This window comes from Periplaneta americana, chromosome 17 (assembly GCF_040183065.1).
Source record: "Periplaneta americana isolate PAMFEO1 chromosome 17, P.americana_PAMFEO1_priV1, whole genome shotgun sequence".
Classification (NCBI taxonomy): domain Eukaryota; kingdom Metazoa; phylum Arthropoda; class Insecta; order Blattodea; family Blattidae; genus Periplaneta; species Periplaneta americana.
Window position 1 is genome coordinate 11,925,468 of NC_091133.1, and position 22,915 is coordinate 11,948,382.

The 22,915-nt window shown below is 38.5% G+C and overlaps 1 protein-coding gene across 2 annotated transcripts in view; it reads right to left on the reverse strand.

The window, feature by feature from the left end:
• The window catches only part of LOC138692668 (zinc finger protein 235-like), a 49,991-nt gene that overhangs the window by 17,015 nt on the left and 10,061 nt on the right, over nt 1–22,915 (reverse strand). For both annotated transcript variants that reach the window (XM_069815786.1, XM_069815785.1), the window contains exons 2-3: nt 21,494–21,591; nt 9,191–9,328 (exon numbers count right to left, since the gene is read on the reverse strand). In XM_069815786.1, coding sequence (XP_069671887.1) covers nt 9,191–9,328; nt 21,494–21,586 — 231 coding nt within the window. In that variant the 5' untranslated portion in view covers nt 21,587–21,591. The remainder of the gene's footprint in view (nt 1–9,190; nt 9,329–21,493; nt 21,592–22,915) is intronic.

The following is a 22,915-nucleotide window of genomic DNA, read 5'->3' on the forward strand; positions in this document are numbered from 1 at the left end:
GATAGGTAAAAAAAATTACTAACAGTGATACATTTATAAATTTTATTGTCTTATGTAACCTGCTGCATAGGTATGAAATACGAGAATATCATTTTAGATGCTCATTAATGATGATGCCCACACAACTGCAACTTCTTTCAAAGGATTATATTTACAATTAAAAACAGAAGAGCTACAATTGAATAAGGGTATGGATAAGATTTATCGATAATCATTTTGTGCGATTAGAATCTATATACCTTTCAAGTAATTATGCCTGGCAACCATGATACCTTGATTCTCCTAATCCTTTTTCGAGTAAGAGTATAATGTTGTGTGTTGCATGGGGATGCGTTATACAAGTGAACAGGGGATAAGTGATACGTGTATCACTTATCCCCTGTTTACTTAAGGGTCTGTGGTACATTGTTTCCCTATTCATATATACTCTAATTCCGGGGAGTATTCAATTATATGTTACTTAAGTTATATCACTAAGATGATTAAACATTTCTTGACTAGTTGATGTCCAACAGAAAGTGATCAATGTTTCGTTAAAGATTGTTGACCAATACATCTTAAAGAAAAAGGGATTGTGTTGTCTTTTAAATATTTAATAAAAAATTAAAATCTAGTCAAACTTTGACATATTTAAACCTAGGTTAGTATTTTTATAAATTTCATCACAGAAATAACCATTAAATATAGCACTGTATCATCTCCATGTTAATGTATGGAGTCAGTACTAATTTCAAATCACGATTTAATAAATCATTAACTACATTAGAATAATCAATCCCAATAGCCACATTCATTTTTCACTTATATAATCATAAATCTTCGTAATCATAGTTCTATTACTTAAATAAGATTCCCATAGCTTATAAACCATACCTCTAATTGTTATTACATAAATTTTTCTAAAAATATCTTATAATTAAAAGTATGAAAAGCTTTCTGCAAATCCAAGAAGATTTAAGGCTGGTTCACAATAAACCGAGAATGGAAACTAGTCTGTGTAGCTCTACTGATGAATTGTATGTAGGCCTACTGTAAATTGAATGGTAGTCTGTATAGCTCAATTGATGAATTGTATATGCTGTAAATTGTATAGTAGTCTGTATAGCTCAACTAATAAATTGTTTATGATTATAAATTGAATTAATCTACTTGATATTAATTGTACAAATTTGTATAGCTTAATGAAAATATGCTTGTAAATTAAATTATTCTGCTTACTTTGTATTGTATATATTTGTATAGTTTTGGCCAATGAATTGCATATGCTTTAAATTGAATAGTAATCTGTATAGCTCTATTGATAAATTGTTTGTGTTTGTAATTTGAAGTAGTTTGCATGATAAGTATTATCAATTTCTGTATATCACAACTGGTTGAATTGTTTATGCCTTAAATTTAATTAACTTACTTGTTTTGTATTATACATACAGCTCAATTTATGAATGATCATTTGCGTTTGTAAATTTAATAATCTGATCGGCTATGTATTGTATACTATAGTAGGGCCATCAATGTAGCTCAGTCGGCAGACTCGCTGGGCTGCTGATCCGGAGCTGCGTTCAGGCTTGGGTTGGATCCCCCTTTGGTCTTTGGTCTCTTCCGAGGTTTTCCACAGCCATGGGACTGAAGCCGGATGGTCTATGGCGAGTCCTCGGCATCAACCCCTTTGATTTGATTACCTGGTTGGGTTTTTCCGAGGTTTTCCCCAACCAAAAGGCAAATGCTGGATAATATTTTGGCGAATCCTCGGACCTCACCTCATCTCACTACATCTTGCCAAAATATTGTAAAAAATTGCACAAAATTGTAAAAATTGTAGAAAATTACTAAATTGTAAAACTATAAAAATTTGTAAAAATTGTGATTGCAATATTGTAAAATTTTGACTTGTTCCACATCTTAAAGCTTCAATGTTCATGTAAGATCTATGGAATGAAATAAATGAATGAATGAAACGATAACGAGAACGGGAACGGAAAGAATGTTAAAATAAATGCATTTAAATACGAGCATTCACAATAGTTAGTTGTGAATGCTCACATTTAAATACATTTATTTTAACAATATTTCCGTTTTCGTTGTCGTTTCCGTTCTCGGTTTATTGTGAACCAGCCTTTATACTACTTTGATCACCATGTCTAATTCTTAATTATCGTACCTTAACATATTTTCTTTGTGTTCTTTTTAGGGAAAAATAACATGAAAACCTTATTTCCATGAAAATTTTAGAAGTACTGGGTCATTCACATATCTCGGAACCGGAGCTGCGTGAAGCACTCAGTCTACAACAGCAACACGTTTGTGCAGGCGGGAGAGGAGCGGTCTGCAGGAATAATGGCTTATACAAGGTCTCCCAACGCAGTTTGTTCTGGGTTTCAGTGAGAGCAACACGTGAAGTGAAGTGAGATGAGCCTACTTATTTTATTCCACATCGGGTATTTATTTTACATTCGTATGTCCGTACAGAATCCGCTCGTGCTGTCAGGGGATTATTTCAAGAGAATTTCCCAGGTGTTCGATTCCCAATTCGTGGGATGATTCATAGATTAGTTAATAAATTTCGTGAAACGGGAAGTATTCTTGATAAGAAGAGAAGAAGGCGACGTACAGTGCTCACAGAAGAAACTCTTGATAACATTGGAAAATACTTGGCAAATTCCCCTAAGAAATCTCTTAGCTGTCTTCCTCAGAAAGCGAGAATTTCTTATGTTTGCGTACAAAGGGCTACGAAGTTACTTAAGTTAAAACCTACAAATGTTAATGGAGCAAGAACTTAAAAACCGTGGTCCTGTATGTAGGATTACATTTTGTGGATGGATTTTGAATAAAATGCATGACGGAAAAATTGATCCTAATCTCATTCTCTTTTCAAACGAAGAGTGGTTTCATTTATGGGGGTATGTAAATTCTCAAAACTGCCGACATTGAAGTGCCGAAAAACCTAATCTGCTTCATGAGGAACCTCTTCATGACGAGAAGTTAGGGGTGTGGTGCACAGTTTTCGGTGAGAGAATAATAGGCTAATTTTTTTTAAGGACACAATTAACAGTGATAGATATGCGAACAACATTTTGCAATCCTCCTTTGCTGAATTAACTTAGAGGGAACGTAGACGAACTTAAGAATAACATTAGCCAAGAAATCAATTCTATTTTCTCAAAGAGAACTAAGAAAAGTAATGGGTAATTTCATAAGATAATGCCAGAAATGTGTTGAAAATGAAGACAGGCATTTCCAGCACCTCTGTTAGTGACATGGGTGCGTACATAACTTTTGAAGTACATTAGAATTTATTAGAGTCACTCTAGCTTGCTAACACCAGCTTGCCCGACCTGCAGGAAGCGATAGCGTATTGGCCGAGCAGGACCCCAATTCAGCTGCGGTGCCACGAAATATGGATGACCCAGTAGAACACGTCATATGACAAAGTGACCTAAGCAACAATATTTATTTTTAAATTAAACTTCCAAAATTTAAATCATATCATTTAAAGAATATCCTCTAGCAATATACAGTGCAATTTTTTAAAGGAAAGCGGTGAAGAGTTATGTACAAGACAAAGTTAGTTCTTGAGGAAAATATCAAACCGAATTTTCTCAGAACAATATAGGTACATGTCGCTTAGGATCTTACGTTGTTCAGTGCACTCTGTATCATATACACTTTTCCCTTATATTCCTGAACATATATTATAACAGACTGGTCATCTCCGTGTTAAAAACGATAACATGTGGAAGAAAACAACTAACAGGATCGGCAATATCGATTCGTAACCACCGCAAGTACAGTTGCTCTTTGAAATTCAAATAAAAGTTATAACGTGACTGCTTCTGCAATCGCTAGATGGCAACATAGTGAAGTCGAGTGCAAATCGTTGTCTTCGAAGTCCATATGGCTGATCAATCTGTTAATATGTGACCCGGGCTCATATGTAGAAGTATGGGAATATCAAATATAAGAACACGAATTATACATTTTAATAACTTGGAACTAATGGCAAATAACGTATTTTTGGAAAGCATTACATTGTTATAACAAACATGTTCGGTGTTTTATTAACTTTTGTGGTCAATGTATAAAATTGTTCTTCTTGAAAGTTCCACAGCATTGCTACTCCATATGAATGACTTCTCGTCCTATGTAAATAAATACGCCTGGCGCCTCACACATTCTGACGACGAGAAAAACTGTTCACGAACACCACACTTCAGTAGGTTTTTACTAATATGCTTGCATTAATGTGTAGCTAAATATTTAGAAAGCGATACACATTCACTACAAATATCGCATTTGAAATGTTCTCGCCAGTGTGAAGGATCACATTCATTTTGTAATTTGAGGAAAACAAAAAACACTTCACAAATACCATACTTGAATAGCTTGTAACCAATGTACCGGGGTAAATATCTCAGTTGAGAAAGAAAGTTATAATAGATATCGTATTTCACAGTCTTCACGGTTTTGTGCACAAAATTAAGCACTTTTAAATTTCAAGAGTACAAACACTCATCAGAAGAATTTGAGAAAAACTTTCTTTTTTAACTTCGCACTTCATGGCATTTCGCCAGTTGGCATTCTTGCATTGCTTTCAAATGCTACCGACAAAAAAACCACTTGCCACAAACATCGCATTTCAAATTATTTTCCCCTCTATGTACGCGTTCAGAAGTAGCTAGGTTTGAAAACTGCCGGGCACGCTAATCACAGACATTGCATTTTAAAGTAATGTCGTGTGATGTTTGCTTGCATATACATTTAGTTATGACGAACTTTACAAACAATGTTCAAATATCGGAGTTGAACGAATTCTCGCCTGTTTGCTGATGCAATGTATACCTAAGTGTCACGACTGCGAGAAATATTAACCAAAATGATCACACATTAATGAATTCTCGCATGTGTGCTTGCGTGAATATATTCTCAACTGTCGCGATTGCGAGAGACATTTACCACAATCATCGAATTTGAAAGGTTCCTCTCCTGTGTGTTTCCGTGGATCTGTTCCTTAAGGATCGTGATTCCCTGAAACATTTACCTCACACATCACATTTCCAAGACTTATTAGTGTGCACTACAGTATGCCTTCTTAGACATGAAATACTTTTGATACACATCTCGCTTATGACTTCTCGCTGGAAGTACACGCATGCATGCCTTTTCAAATGATAAGAACTCGAAAAACACACCTCACATTTTTGGATTCGACGGTTTTATCGAATTTTTCTCCTTTATGTACACGTGCATGCACGTTTATTTTAGAATACTGCGTAATAGTCCTGTCTTTTTTACACACGTCCTAATTAAATGGTTTCTCCCTTATATGCACGCGTGCATGCAATTTTAAATGATCCGACCTCGAAAAGCACATTTCACATTCATCGCACTTGAATGGTTTCTCGCCCGTATGTACGCGTAGATGCACTCTTAAACGATAATGCTGAGCGAAACTCTTTTCGCAGATGTCGCATTTAAATGGTTTGTCACCTGTATGCACGCGTGCATGCTTCTTTAAATGATCCGACCTCGAAAAACACATTTCACATTCACCGCATTTGAACGGTTTTTCGCCCGTATGTACCCGCGCATGCATTGTAAGATGTGAGTACTGTGAGAATTTCTTTTCACAGATGCCGCATTTAATAGGTTTGTCCCCTGTGTGCACGCGTGCATGCTGTTTTAAATGATCCGACCTAGAAAAGCTCATGTTACATTCATCGCACACGAATGGTTTCTCACCCGTATGTATGCGTCCATGCAATTTCAGAAGATAAAATTGTGAGAAATTCTTTTCGCAGATGTCGCATTTAAATGGTTTGTCCCCTGTGTGCACACGTGCATGCTTTTTTAAATGATCGGACCTAGAAAACCTCACGTCACATTCATCGCATTTGAATGGTTTCTCGCCGGTATGTATGCGTGCATGGCTTTTTAGATTAGAATATTGCGAGAAATTCTTTTGGCAGACGTCGCATTTAAATGTTTTCTCACGTGTATGTTTGCGAGAATGTTTATTTAGTTCTGAAGAACTCGGGAAACACTCTTCACAAATAGTGCACTTAAATAGCTTCTCGTATGTATGCACGCGCACATGAATATTCAGCTCTTCCAACTCCGAAAAACAGTTTCCACAGTCAGAGCATTTGAATGGCTGCGGCATCACATCTTCTTCCACTATGCCCACGTCACATGACTCTTCCTGCAAAGAGGGAAATAAGAGACATGGCGCACCTGCAGCTGAGGAACTAGAGCACTGAGTATCTAATATGGAGATAAAACTGAAAACCATTGAAATGCACACAGAATAAAGAAATAGTCTGATGTTTTCAACTCATATCTAACACAAATACTTAGTTTGTCTTCAGTGGAAATATCAGTTCTCATCACAAACAACAGAAAAAGCAGAAACTGCATTTACTTTTCGCACACCTTCTTTCATCATTTCATGTTTCACTGCTTCTATCAAAATTCATTTTGAATTCGAGCACTTTCGTGAGAATGGAGTGGATATCATATTTCGCCCACTTCCTTTCCTTCGTGTTTTATTCTTAGTTCTAAAAGTTGCCTTTAAATATTTCCTGATGTAATGGATTCGTCATGTCCCCTTACAAGTAAACACCACTTTCCGATAGCTAAAGTATTTTCTATTATAACCTTTATGTAACTTAGTTTTCCTCGACTTGTCTTGAGCAAGCAGATGACAGCAGATCAGCAACAGTTTTACCATCAGGCTGACCACTACGTCCACAGTTCAAAGAGAATGTAAAATCTAACAGCTTGTTAAATTGCAAACTCAAGTGCTTGAATGGTCAATCTGAGTCAAACATCGCATTTTGTTGAGTTTATTATTGAATTAAATGAAATAAAGCATATAACTTTTACGTCTGAGTTTTAATCTTCTTCACAACAGGAATAAAAAAAAATATGTTTTAAAAGAAATTAAGGTACCAATGCGACGTAAGATTTTACTTTCAAATCAGTATATAACAAAATGTTTTAGATTTTTATCGAGAAAGATGACGTTAGAGGGAGATGGCTCCGATGCGACACCGTTGACACCGTCAATCAGCATCAGAAGTGGGTACTACCACCAGATTTCATAACAACCTATTTTTAACTAATGTAAAGGATAGATGAAGATAAAGTGTTGGTGAAATGACAATGGGAAACGGAAGTATCTTTAAAGTATCCTCTGCAAAGACTGTTTTGTCAACCACTAATTTCACCATGACCTGCTGAGGGATCGAATCCAGACCGGTAGGACTAAGAACCAAAGTACTAGCACGAGAGCCATAGACGCGCATGTGGAGAGGCCACAACTTATCATAAAGCAGATATTGCTATTAAACGTCTTTTGTAAAAGAACCTCATCATGAGCATCTCAAGAACTACCAGCACTGTGTGAGTGCAACAAGAATCATTGTCATTCTCATATTATCTAGTTTAATTTTTGTAATGAACATATATAGGCCTATTGTTGCATCTAAACAAAATAACTTTTTAGGCAACCATTCATAAAAGTAGAACTTTTAATGCTAGACATGCATGTTAAAACTGTTTTTGGTTAACAAATGTACATAAATTAATTAATGAATTGCTTCAACAACTATTTCACTAACTAAATATAACCTTTTCGCTGTAAGAAAAATCCTAATGTAAACAATAGCACGTGACAAGTGAAGCTTCATTGGCAGCTGTTTGGCGCCATAGATTCTCAGTACACATTCCCGCCTACTGTTGTACATTCTGTTTCATGTTAAACATTTCCCATTACTCATCAAGTAGGCCTAACCTCACTACTATGCATTCGTTTGCTTAGAAAACATTTACTTTATAATTACTTTAATTAAATTATTTTAAACTTAGGTGTAAGGTCAATCGCTGACAAAGGAGTTATTCCTACCAAATCGAGTCGTCAGTACTATCGTCGGCAGGATTTATGACGAGACGGTCCACAACAGCTGGAACATGCCGTCTGATTGACTTGCTCAGAATAGATAACGTTGGATTCAACTCACTTAACTTATTATACTGTATATATTTAAGACTATTTGTTTTTCTCCGCTTTTGAGAGGGTTTCCACTCTTATGTTTAATAACCACACACACCGAGGATGCAGAAGCCATACTTCAGTACCGCATGCTTACGTGAACAACTACGGACTCAAGTGACGCCAGCTTGTTACAGGAACAGACTACCGCGGCATTATTGTTGGTGTTCATCCGCGTTCATAGTACATAACAATATATAAAAGTAGGTTTTCTTTTACATAGCGCTTTACATATGAGTGAAGTTATATGTTTCATCGTATTTAACAACTAGTATTCAATTTTTTGTTTTCAAATAACACAAGATTGTGGTTTCCAAATACGAACTATATTTTCCTGTGTCATGTGAGTGTTTCGACTGGGAACCAATTACGGGTATGACAGCAACATGCTTATGTTTACATTAGGATATTTCTTACAGCGAAAATAGTATACATGAAACAATTAAGAATTAAATGTAATTACAAAAATTTTGGGAACACCCAAATTTCAACCGGAAACCTCTAAATCTCTAGTCAAATGCTCCATCAATGAGTTATATCACTGCTTGCTTTTAATATTATAAAGTTTCACTAATACAATAAGGGGGAAAAAGAGCATTGGATAAGATGGGGAATTATTTCTATAGCCTACAAACATAGACGAATGACTGTCTAAAAGACAGTTATGACATATGTTAAAATTAATATATTTTTTCTCACGAAATAAAATTGTATCATAAATAACTATTGTGAAGGAAACACACCTTGCTATAAATCTCACAAATCTTGTGTATGCTACATGTGTGGGTCTAAATCCAGATTTTTATTCTGCGGTAGAGATAAAAGTAATCAGCACCTATTCCAGAGGGTAATATTAGGTGCTTCACTCTATATAGCAAGATCTCGTAACTTGCCAAAAATATCTGTATAATCATTGAAAGAATTATCTTGTAAACTTAAACAAAAGAGTCATACCGCAGTTTAAATTTAGGCTATTCTTGGAGAAAGATAAGTAATAAATAGCATGCAGATAGTTTTATTGTCCCCAATGAATGCCAAAGTTCGCTGTCACCATAGCTCTACAGAGAAGGGTTCTGTGACGAACAGAATATATGTTAAACGCTGTAAAGAAAAGCCAGTACACCCCCTTTGAGCTCCACTCACCTCGGCTTCACACTTCACCACGGGAAAATTATTGGGCAGTATAATTTCTTCAAATTTCATCTCTGATGTGTCACCGTAGCTCTCGTCCACACATTCCTGCTTTATCTTAGTCACGTGCAGATCCAATAACTTATCTTCCTGCAGAACAAAGAGGCATAATGAATAAGTAATATACCTATTACAATGTGATAGAAGCTGATCACAATTGTTGCAGGTTCCACTCTGGGCCTGAATGCCAGAGCTTCAATACCACTTGCAGCACAGGAAAATAATTATTGAAAGAATTGAAGGGAAAATGTGGAAAAGTTTTTAAAAGCAACGTATGTCAGAGGAAAGGTAATATTTCACCTGTGAGATTGAATAAAATACGTCCAAATCTGTAGTGGCGTCCAATTAACATTATACAATAATAAAGAGAACCCTAGGAAGACCTTTAAAAAGATGGCTCGAGACCGTCATTAGGCCCAATACTTGTAAGAATGATGATGACAATGATTTCTATGCAGAGGATATTTTTTTTTTCCTATTAAATTTGGATTTCGATTAGGGAAACCACGGGGATTTTACTGGAAGCAAGTAAGAGATAGGTTTGGAAGTAAATCCTGGAAAGACAAAGTATATGATTATGTCTCGTGACGAGAATAATATTGTACGAAATGGAAATACAAAAATTGGAAATTTATCTTTCGAAGAGGTGGAGAAGTTAAAATATCTTGAAGCAACAGTAACAGATATAAATGATATTCGGGAGAAAATTAAACACAGAATAAATATGGGAAATGGCTGTTATTATTCGGTTGAGAAGCTTTTATCATCCAGTCTGCTGTCAAAAAATCTGAAAGTTAGAGTTGATAAAACAGTTATATTACCGGTCGTTCTTTATGGTTGTGAAACTTGGACTCTCACTTTGAGAGAACATAGGTTAAGGGTGTTTGAGAATAAGGTTCTCAAGAAAATATTTGGGGCTAAGAGGGATGAAGTTACAGGAGAATGGAGAAAAAGTTACACAACACAGAACTGCACGCATTGTATTCTTCACCTGATATAATTAGGAACATTAAATCCCGACGTTTGAGATGGGCAGGGCATGTAGCACGTATGGGTGAATCCAGAAATGCATATAGAGTGTTAGTTGGGAGGCCAGAGGGAAAAAGACCTCTAGGGAGACCGAGACGTAGATGGGAAGATAATATTAAAATGGATTTAAGGGAGGTGGGATATGATGATAGAGAATGGATTAATCTTGCTCAGGACAGGAACCTATGGCGGGCTTATGTGAGGGCGGCAATGATCCTCCGGGTTCCTTAATAGCCAGTAAGTAAGTAAGTATTCAATTTGGATATTTTACTTTGGCACTCAGCACTACCCCAGAAGTGAATTTATAAAGTACATTCCGACTGAAAAAAATTCCAACCAGTGTTTTTGGCGCTCGAGTACAATCTGAGATAGGTAGATGGGTGGGTATGTAGGTAGGTAAGTAGAGAGACACCCAGATAGGATAGACTGATTACATTATATTAAATAATATTACATTAGATTAGTTTAGATTAGGCAGATAGGTAGGTAGGCAGACAGGCAGGGAGATAGATTATGTAACATTCAAAGAAGATATACATATACAATATTACGTACTTTATACGTACCCTAGTGTAATTTCATTACTAATCTCATATAGGCCGAGAATAGGCCTACTGCAACATTTTAAAATTTTACATAATTCATGTAGCCTATTTTTATTATTAATTTGAAACATAAGAATACTGTGCCAGGCTACAGAAATTGTGAAATACGGAGTAAAATATTATAATGTACAATAAGTAAAATGCATATGTACTCGAATTAAGAATGTGAGATGAAAACTTCTGTAATTTGTTTCTGTTATCATTTTACAATATAGTGCATTTGTAAATCATTCTTAATATTTTCCTTAACCAAACTAAATTCACGGCATACATGACCTTTCTTTTTACCACTCTTGTTTTGACTTTAACATCAACTAAATCTTTGACAAGTAAACACTTTCATTTCTTTGCAATTTGCTTCACTCTAGCCTACTGTATATAACACCTCTTCGGAAACTGAAAGTCAGGGCTATAATACAGCATACAACTTGGCCTGCTATTGCTTACAAGGGGTTGTTGGCACGATAGAAGGACGAGTCTGGCCTACCCTACAATCTTGTCTTAGATTTCCTATTCTTTGCACGTGAAATGTTTTTTTCACAGTAACTGAAAACAGTATTGGCCACTGACATTACTGGCTACTGCGAATTACTCACAATAACAGTCTCCGTTTAATGCAATAGAACATTAATATTTGAAGAATTTACACTTTTGTTAGCTTCTCTAGACGCGAGAACCTTATTAAAAATGAATCACACTAGAATTAAGAACCACATTTGTTTAATATAAATAAAAGCCATACTTCCCAAAGACTGCAGATGTTGCACAACTGTGGTCGCTATAATCTAGTTTAAGTATAGTTACAAGATCTTTAGCATACCGTATCGTTCATGTATAATTGAAATACATGATTGCAATTGAATACCTGAGCGGAAAAACAGTGCACGCGACATTTTCCTCCTACTGCAACACGTTGCATGTACTCTGTAGCAAACTCTGTTGCTAAAGAAGAATAGTTTTGTGTAGTGTTGTCCTTGTTCATTCATTTAAAAAATGTTGTGCCATACAAGAATGACATATCAACTGTACTACAAGAACATACATTTGCCTTCCACACCATAACACCATCAGAGTTTCAAGTCTATGGACTGTACATCTGGACTAGTGAAGGAGTTCTATGTACAAAAGTTCACGTGTTCCAGGGCGAAAGTGAAAGTAATTGATTTTATCAGCTATGAACCAGATGTGGACTTCTTAACATTCAAAATTGTGTGTAAAACTGTTCAATCCATGTTCATTGCATTACAAATTTTCCCTTGATATGATCAAGACAAAACATATGTTACAAAAGATACATTCATCAGGAAAATAGATGTGTGTGACTTTATGTCTGAAGAGTTAGATATTAGTGTTTCAATCTTGTAGTAATTTAATTTAATCTAGTAATAATATACCGGAGGGGAAAAGACCTTTAGGGAGGCCGAGACGTAGATGGGAGGATAATATTAAAATGGATTTGAGGGAGGTGGGGTATGATGATAGAGACTGGATTAATCTTGCACAGGATAGGGACTGATGGCGGGCTTATGTGAGGGCGGCACTGAACCTTCGGGTTCCTTAAAAGCCATTTGTAAGTAAGTAATAATATACAATAATAGCAAAACAAGAACAAGAACAGCAGAGACAACGGTCACAGTAATACCACAGTCTAGTATATACAGTCACGAAGCTCAATACATAGTAAATATGCATCCATAGATAGTTGCTAACCACTAGGATCGCTACTATTACCTCATTACAGACAATACAAAATAGTACCTGCACAGTCTATTGTTCCTAGTACCCTTACAACTCAAGCTTCGCGACTGTGCGGCAAAGGAATCGGACGGTTTTAGAAGGCCATTTACTGAGCAACATGAGGGCTTATGGATATCGATCGACTGTCATTTGTTAGCATTTCTGATGCTATTTTGTGTAATCACGGAAGTATGGAGCTCGGAGCATCATACTTTCGTTATCGAGACATTTTTCAAGAATGGTGATTCAGTTGTGAAAACCCAGCGTACCCTTCATCTCCTATTTAATGTTGGCCGCCACAGAGCCGTTCCTGCTCACAATACCTTACTGAGATTGGTACAAAACTTTCGATTATCAGCATCAGCTTGCAAGAACAAACCACCAGAACACGTTCGGAGTGTACGAACGCCAGATAACTTTGAGCGAGTAAGAGTGGTTGTTACAACAAGTCCACAGCGATCAGCTAGATGGCAGGCTATAGCACACTGCGACTTTCAGAACGTTCTGTGCATCGAATATTGCATTCAGATCTTAAGTTTCATCCATATAAACTTACGATTGTTCAGCAATTGAATGAGGGAAACTATGTCCAACACAGGACATTCGCCGAGAGAACGGTGGAAATTTTGGCTGACGAAGTTGTTATGTTCATGAGTGACGAGGCATTTTCCATTTAAATGGTTATGCTAATAAGCAGAACTTTAGATACTGGGCCCCCGAAAATCGTTACGAACTACACGAGCATCCACTCCACTGTGCAAAGGTTACAGTTTGGTGTCTAGATACTGCGTCATAGGCCCGTATTTCCTTGAGGAGAATGGGACCACTGGTGACAGTGAATAGTGAATGTTACGTCGAAATGCTGAGGACATTTCTTCAACCAGAACTGCGTAGGCATCTACCTGGGATTGTATGGTTTCAGCAAGATGGTGCCACAGCTCATACGGCAGAAAATTCAATGACAGTTCTGCGCCACATATTTCCAGAGCATATCATTTCTTGGCGTGACGACATTCCCTGGCCTCCCCGCTTGCTTGACCTCACCGTCTGCGACTACTTTCTGTGGGGTTAACGGAAGTGCAAAGTGTACGTAAACAGGCCCCAAACAACTGATGATCTGAAGATTACCATTGCCTAGGAAATGCCAACATTGATGGTGAAATGTTGAAAAGAGCGACACGCAACTGCAGGGAAATACTTGAAGAGTGCATAGAGAGAGAGACGAACACCATTTGAAAGAAATAATTTTCAAGACAATCTAAATGTATGTCAACAAAATGGCATACATAGCCAGTTTTTTTTTTTTTTTTTGGCAGTTATAGATTTGTTCTAATGGACATAACTACTGAGTTATTTCCATTCGAAAATCGTCCGATTCCTCTGCCGCACATTGTACTCTGGTCGAGGTGGGTTCTGCCATGTTGGTTACTGGGGGATGCAATGGTGGCTCTCGTGCTTTTCTTTTCGAACATTAATCGACTTATCACCACCCAGCCCTTTTCGTTCTCTCGTACTTTTCATCGCTCTATTTCACAGCCATTTTCACCTCCTTATCCCTGCTGTTTTTGCCACGTCCGCCACTAAGAGGGGATTTGTTAAGGGAGCCTGATAGGGCTTCATTCTCCTTCCCCCTCTAGTTATTATATCCATTCTTAGGTTAAGGTTCTTATGCTTATAACTCCTGTCTCACCAGAAGGGATCTTTCCTATCTCCGTGGTCCTGTCCCACGGTTTCGAGCGCGACTTCAGGATTGTGTAGCCCAACAAGGTGTCCAGCAATGAAGCAATAGTGGACCCCTCATACTGCCTCTATATGCAAGTTTACGTGCCGAGCCCAGACCAGAGGTCAAGTACACTCACGTAGAGCCCCAATGGGGGCCCAAGGTGATAAGGCGCCCCGGTGACCGACTCGGCTCGCCGGGGCAGATATATCGCTCCGCTGAATTATGGGTGTCGCAGTGTAATCAACCACAAGCCTCCTGAAGCTGCTTGCGGTCTCGGATTGCTCCAGCTTTGGTGGGTGGGTCAGAGTTAGCCAAGTAGTTCAGCGGTTGTGTTCAGTGTAGAGTGGGGAGCCACGGGTGGTTATTCCCGTGGTAGGAGCATAAAACTGCGACATGCCTCTGGTGTAAAACTTGCCTTTAGGTGTGTAATGTCCAGTTTGAAGGGTAACTTGCGTGAGTTGGGTTGCTTGGGATCGCGCTGTGGGGGGGTCCTCATAGCAGGCACAGACTGCGAAGAATTTTTAGGTGTCTTTTTCTTCTGCCCTCCCCCCCCCACCCCGGTGGCAGGCTGACACCGACGGTTCCGTAGGGGGAGCCAGTTTAAATGTCCTCGCGCTCTTCTTCCCCCACCCCTCATAAAAAATCTAAAAAAGAAGAACCAAAGAAAGGTACAGATACTGGTGGCCGTATGACAAACACAGCTATGGATCTGATTCCCGAGAATATGAATGTTAATATGCCGCCTCCAAAGTTCATAAGTATTACACTGTCAGGCACGGAAAAAAATGAAAGATATTAGCCCATTTTACATCAGACGTGCACTTGATGGACTCGTGGGGAAAGACAAGAATGACACTAGACTCTGCAAAGGCAGCCTCCTCGTCGAAACTTTGAATCCCAATCAAAGCGCGACGCTATTGAAGACACTCCTCACTGAACACCATGAGGAGAGTGGTTCATACGGATGCTCTGGATGGAATGAATGACGAGGAAATACAGCTAGAACTCCCACATAAGTCCGTATCCAAGGCCTACCATTTATTGCGTAAGTGGGACGGACGGACTTATCCAGTGAGCACCGTTTTCTTGACTTTCGAGAAATCCCTCCTACCTGAGTACATATTTGTCGGCTATGACCGTGTCCCTGTGCGTGAGTATGTGCCGAACCCAATGTGCTCGTTTAGATGCCAACAGTTCGGACATACGCAGAAACGTTTCACGAATGAAATCACATGAGCAAAGTGCTGCGGTGGTGATCAAGGGGATTCATCATGTCCGAACACCGCGCACTGTGTGAATTGTGAAAGGGACCATGCCGCAAATTCCAAGGATTGTCCGAAGTACCAGGTAGAGAAGGCAATACAAGAGCTCCGAGTCTGGGACAATGTTACATTCTTTGAGGCACGTAAGCGTTATTGTGATTCAGAAAAGAAACAGAAAGAAAAGTCCTATGCTGCTGTTTTACAAAAAGCAACGGGAGGAATCGATGTGTCAACTCAAACGCCACCTCTTCAGTGTATACCTGGGAAGCGAGTTGAGATCGCAACCCAGACGTATGTGGACGCTGGTACTCAGACCGACGAGTCAGACGACAGCTGTGGCCTCGATATCAGGCCCTATATATGAAAAGAGACAGGTGCTGCGACGTCTGAACCCGAGAGAATATTACGTCGTACTCCTCGTACAGAAGGGAAATCGAGAACACGTTCTCGATCCCGTACCGGATCACGGTCACGATCAGGAGCGCGACGTAATACAAGTGAGTCGCCACAGCCGAAAAATAAGCTGTCGCTGTCGAAGGGACAGAGTCATAAGAAAGAACAGAAAGAACATTCATTATTTAGTTCCTCGTGATGACAGATATTACACAATGGAATGTGAATGGTGTACACAGCAGATATACAGAACTACGACACCTGATCTATCATGAGAAACCTGCTATTTTATGTCTTCAGGAGACACACCTCCAACCTGAACACTCCCTGAATATATCAGGATACTATGTTCACCTGTATGATCATCTTGCAGGTATTCGGGCCAACGAAGGTTGCGCCATCTTACTCCGCCAAAGTATTTTTTCCTCTGTCATTAATATTAACACTTCTCAACAATGCATAGCCAGTACAATAACTTTACCAACCATTCAGTTTTCAAAGTCTGTCTATATGCCCCCAGAAACTCCTTTCACAGTGAATGAAATAGAACATATCCTGTCACAGGTACCTGCTCCTTATCTGTTAGTGGGGGATTTGAAGGCATCCCATCACTCTTGGGGCTCAAATTCCGATGATGACAGAGGAAATAAAATGGCAGAGGTATGTACCCATCTAAATCTCAGTACCCTGAATTCTGGGGAACCAACACATCTATCCTTTGCTTACAGTATATATTCCATGATAGATATCTCCATTTGTAACCCAGTTTTGTCCACGCATTTCAAATGTTCTGTGATTCACGACCTACATGGTAGTGACTACTACCCCATCCGAAAGCATATGTTCGATCTACGTCCTTCGGAATCTCGCTCTCCAAACTGGGTCATTAAGAAGGCAGGTTGGGTCGGATTTTCGGAGTCCATATCATTCGAGGAGAACGGACATGAAAGTGTGGACTCCGTAGTAGAGCACTTTTGAAATGTGGTTATTAAGTGTGCAGAATTATCTATCCCCCGGTCGTCCTACAGGCGAAAACGCTTCCCTGTCCCTTGGTGGACGGATGCCTGCAGAGATCCAACCCGAGACCGCAAACGTGCCTTATGCCAATTTGATCGCCATCCGAACCAAGATAAATTTGTCCAGTTTAAAGGTCTTCGAGCCAAAAGTTCGTCGCATTGTGTGCGATGCTAAGAAGACGTCCTGGACAAACTACGTCAATTCATTGAAAAAAAACGTCCCAGCCACCATTGTATGGGACAAAGTCCGTCGAGTAATGGGGAAACGTATTTCTGTAATTCCAGGCCTTCTGAACAATTCCGTATCGACCACCAGTCACATAGAAATTGCAGAAATATTCGCTAGCTCATTTGCACATATAAGCAGCTCAAATAATTACGACCCGGAATTTCTAAAAATCAAGGATGCTGCGGGAAAACGAACCCTGAACTTTATATCTGATAACACTGAAAACTACAATGCACCATTCACATCCGAGGAGCTGGAGGTGGCACTAGACGCATCCCCTTACACCTCCCCTGGCCCTGACAACATCAATTACAGCATGCTTCGCCATATTCCGTCAGCTGGAAAATCCTTTCTTCTGTCAATATACAAGGTAATCTAGACTGAGGGTGTACTTCCATCTGTTTGGCGTTCCGCCATTGTAATCCCTGTCCAGAAACCGCAAAAGGATCCTTCTTTACCTGGCAGGTATAGGCTGTCTCACCAGGTGCTTTTGCAAGGTTATGGAAAAAATGATAAGCAAACGCCTGATGTGGGTACTCGAATCGGAAAACCGATTATCTAATATCCAATCTGGTTTTCGTAAGCACAGATCAGCCGCAGACCATCTTGTTCGGCTGGAGACCGCCATTAGAGATGCTTCCCTCAAGAAGGAACATCTTGTGGCGGTCTTCTTTGATCTGGAGAAGGCTTACGATACCACATGACGTTATGGAATTCTGCAAACTCTGCATGAATGGGGACTTCGTGGTAGTCTACCAATGTTTATTGCGATGTTCATGGCAGAGCGGTATTTCCGAGTTCGAGTAGGCACACACTTTCTAATGAACATCTCCAAGATAACGGCGTTCCACAGGGGTCTGTAATAAGCGTTCTTCTTTTCTGTATTTTGATCAATGGAATTGCCCACTGTGTGGGTGACCGAGTATCTTCTCTGTTGTACATTGATGACTTCAGTTTATATTACAGCTCCCGATATCTTCCATCCATCAGTCGACAGTTGCAACTGGTCATCAACGTACTATCAGAATGGGCTGTTCGCAATGGCTTTAAATTCTGCACTCTAAGAACGCAGTGTGTCCACATTTACATCCAACGTGGACTGCATCCACATCCTGAACTGCGTCTTAATGGAGTGGAGTTGCAATATACAGACACCGCGGGATTTTTGGGCCTTATCTTTGATTATAAATTAACGTGGGAGGCCCATAAACGTAATTTGAGAAGGCGTTGCGAGAAATTCTTAAACATTTTAGCCTTTTGTCAGGGGTTCGCTGGGGTACAGACCATACAGTGCTTTTCCACGTTTACCGAGCTCTTATACGATCAAAGCTGGATTATGGCTCTTTTATTTATGGCTCAGCAAACTGTGGATTATGCGACGTCCTATGTTTGATGTAAGTCTGAGGCGATGTTTTAAGAATTTTATACCAGCTTTTGTTTATAGATTTCGTTTTAGTGAACTTTAGCATGATATCCAAATTATTGATTAGTTGTTTACGGACGGATCCTTCATTACAAATGAAGAGATATTTAAATACAGACTGAGCCAATATACTAGTGTTTTTACCGCCCAACTCTATGCTTTTTACAGAGCTTTATTGCGTTTAATCAGACAACTCTGGGGCAGATTCCTAATCTGTTCCAACTCTTTCAGTGCCATTCAGTCCTTGCAGTCTTTAAATTGTGATGATCCGCTTATGTTAAGAACTCAGGATATCTTCCACACTCTCCTTATCTCTGATTATGAGATTGGAGTATTGTGTATTCCTGGTCATAGGAATTCCAGGAAATGAGGCTGCAGATGCTGCAGCCAGGGCTGATGCACTGAATGGCTCTCTGGTATATTGGCGCAAGAGGTGGCAGGACATTCGAAACTACTTGAAATATAAAATACAGGTATGTTGGTAATGGGAAGGAGAATGGTCTGCACAAGAGGGAAACAAATTACGAAGTATAAAGAATAGTATTCGAATTTAGGATTCGTCCACAAGAGCGTCACGACACGAGGAGGTTTTACTCACCCAGTTGAGGATTGGCCACTGTCATCTGACACATGGCCATTGGCCATCTCGTACTTGCGAGCCTCAGCCGGAGTATGATATGTGCTGTGTTCCACTTATGGTGGAACTTTTTTATTGCATTGCAGAAAATATGACCGTGTCCATCGGCAATATGGAATTCGGCCAACTCTACGTGACGCTCTTGGAAATGATTTTAATTAGTAGCCTACAAATGCAGTTCTGAGATTTTTATCGAATACAGGACTGGAGGAAGTGATTTAGTTTTTTATTGGCCCATTTTACTTATCCTCCGGACCCTTCACATCTGGAGGTTACATTTGTTATTTTATATTTGATTTTACATAGTTGACATTTCGAGCCTTATACATCCGAATATTTTATAAAATATTATTGTTTTTGAAATGTGATACACAATTTATCTCTAGTGGCCTTGGTTTTATCATTTTATTGGTTCGTTTTGAATACTACCTAGGGTCATAGGACTGCTCACTTTTATGACTTTAGAAATCACCTTGTGTATACTGCATTTGTGTACCTTGTTTTACAGTGACAACGCTTGTTAGTTCTCTTAGCTCTCTCATTATTGTATTGTCATTGTTGTATGAAGAATTTTAGATAGAGGCGCAAATAGCCATAGTAGCTGACGCGCCCTTTTTAACCGTCGCTGCCACCACCACCGCCGCCGCCGCCACCACCACCACCACCACCACCACCACCACCACTACTACTACTACTGTATATACTAGACTGTGGTAATACAGTGATAATACTGTGCAGTTACAGGTTTCCCTGATTTCAGGTAAAAAATCTGGAAAATTTAAATTATAGTGGCAGCACAGTCTACTATATACAGTCACGAAGCTCAATACTTAATAAATATGCAAAAATAGTCAGTTGAAATACGCATCCATAGATAGTTGCTAACCTCCAGGATCACTACTATCGCCTCATCACAGACATTTTCCCCAGCAGACGATAAAATGTATTGTACTTGCGATATCGTATTCTTTTGATAAAATTAAAAATTAACACCTTCCTTCCACTATTTAAATATGAAATACATAAGGTTTATATATTATTTTCATAAAGTACAGTATATATTATATTTTAGAAACTCATCTCCCTGGATCTTTCGGAAGAAGGATAACTCTGACCTCTTTTTCTTACAATATTTATAGAACCACAAACGTCTCCTTGTCCCATATTATTATTCAAATTATTGCATTTTAGCCATTTACAGTTATTACAACCGATAACGAACATTTCACAGTTTACACAATTATTTTTCACAACAAAGCGAAATATGGCACAGTCAATGTCTTTTCGATCTAGACCAGGCCGTAATCGAGTTTTCTATTTCAGTGTATGTAGCTCAGTGATATATTATATTATAACTTTATTGCTTATCATTGCTAAGCTTTATTTAGTGTAATGTGTCCGTAAGCTCCGTTTACTTCTTGTTGAATAATATGTTGCAGAAATAATTACAAAACTGTGCTATTTTAATGTGAAAAGAATTTTACGTGTTAACATATTCTGTTCGCATCAACATATTAAGTTTAGAATGGAAGCTATTTTGAGGTTCAATAAAAACGAATTTATATTGTAATTTTAAATTAGCACATCTATCTTCCTTAATTGTAGACAGGGCTTTGGAGACCACTAAAATAGACGGAAAGGGGCAACTGGTACAGAAAACATAACCTATAATTTCAACATATTATCTAAATATTCGTGCGGTGCAACTGAAAATTATTGACTCGTGCATAAATGAATGTACAAAAATTTCGCAATATTTAATCGAAATAAAGGCAGGTATTACACATACGAATAACGTACTTTTCACACCAAAAATAATATTACATCTTAACTCGCAAGGAATTATGTCTGAAGTGTCTCCTAATCATTGTTTTAAATTTTATTAATGGAATTACACTACATTTTAGAGAAATATATGTTACTCTTTATGCATTCCAATTAATTTATATGGTTGAAACGCCGCCCTTCATGATCGGGTTAAGCGAGTCACGATGGCAGTGACACAGTCTATTGTTCCTAGTACTGACAGCGCTCCAAGTGCCTAGCAACTATTGCGAGAAATGCAACTCGTTGGCAAAAAATCATCCCAAGCTTCGTGACTGTATATAGTAGACTGTGGTGGCAATGTAATTTTAGACACTGGCATAGTAATTAGTAACACAGAAATCAGAGAATAAACATTGTAATAAAAATTGCCTTACATCTGGTGATAGACTTCCCTCTTCTTTAACTGCGTCATTACATGAGTGTACTGTCAAAGGGTCTACCTTGGTCTCTGTCTTGATAACATCCATTACAACTGAAAGCACAATGTCAGAAAATTACCTGTTTGCTATACTGTATATGAGCTATTTATTAGCATAGTAACCATAATGCGCCATTGAATCACATACGTCGCTTTTGTATTCACAACTGGATTTCCATTGAAATGACAGATTTTTGTGTTAACACTCGTATCGATGTTTACGGTTTAGGCATGACATACAAAGGTTATGGTGAAAATATAATGGGGTTGCAGGGGCTTGGAGGTAGAGTAAGTATTAATACACATTTACAGTATATAAATTATATATGATTTCAGTATTCTCCTTATCTCATTCAATACTTTCACTCGCACTATTTTTCATTGGAAGAGGGTTATTATTAAATAAATAAAAAATCGTTTTAAACTGGTTTGGTCATATCTAAGAAATTTGTCTATGATAGTACCTATGTGAATGTCTTGTAGCAACAGTTCACCAACGTTACTGTACTCCCATCTAATCAATGGGTCAATGCCAATGCGAAGTTTTGAAGTATAATAATAACCTATATGGATATCGTTAGTAAAATTTAGTTTCAGATAATTTCAGTATCACACGAATCAATTAATTTGTGTCGATTTTTTAAAAACATTATCTAAAATATGTATTCTAAATTATTTTAACGGAGAAGTTTCAATAGAGTGATGGTCTAAGTTGCACAACTACAAAGAAGAAGGTTCCTGAATCGATTTTCGGTGGTTCCAATATAAGTAAAATAACAAAAAATATGTGTCTGCGTCTATTCATACTGAAGTGCAATGATTAGGTTTGTTCCAGCACGATTCAGAATCGATTCTGAACTGCCTGCTCATGTGCAGTAGCACAATATGCATTCCAACAAGACTAGAACTGATTCCGAACCGATACTGAACACCCAGTTTCCTGTTCCATAGTGCTTTAGAACTCCTTCGGAACGAGTGAAATTGGGGCAATCTCAAACTACTGTATATGCTGCGAGGTGTCATGGCGTACGAGCGCAAGGCTATTACGTCATACAAATTATGCATGTATGTATGGCAGCCGACACTACACTAATTAGCGATGAGAGAAACGCTGCCAATAAGTTGTAACTACTGTATATGAAATCGTGGACGTAGTTTATAGACAGAACACCAGAGTCGCATTTATACGAAGCCTCCAGCTCAGGAAACCCGTGCGGCAAAGGAACTGTTAAACAAACACATTATTACCGGGGTTCGATTCCCATATAGACGTAATTCCTTGGATCATGTATGAGAGAATTGCAAATTATTGTAAAATTAGAATATATAAAGATCCAATGAAGCGAGGCGCAAATAGCCATAGTAGCCAACGCGCCCT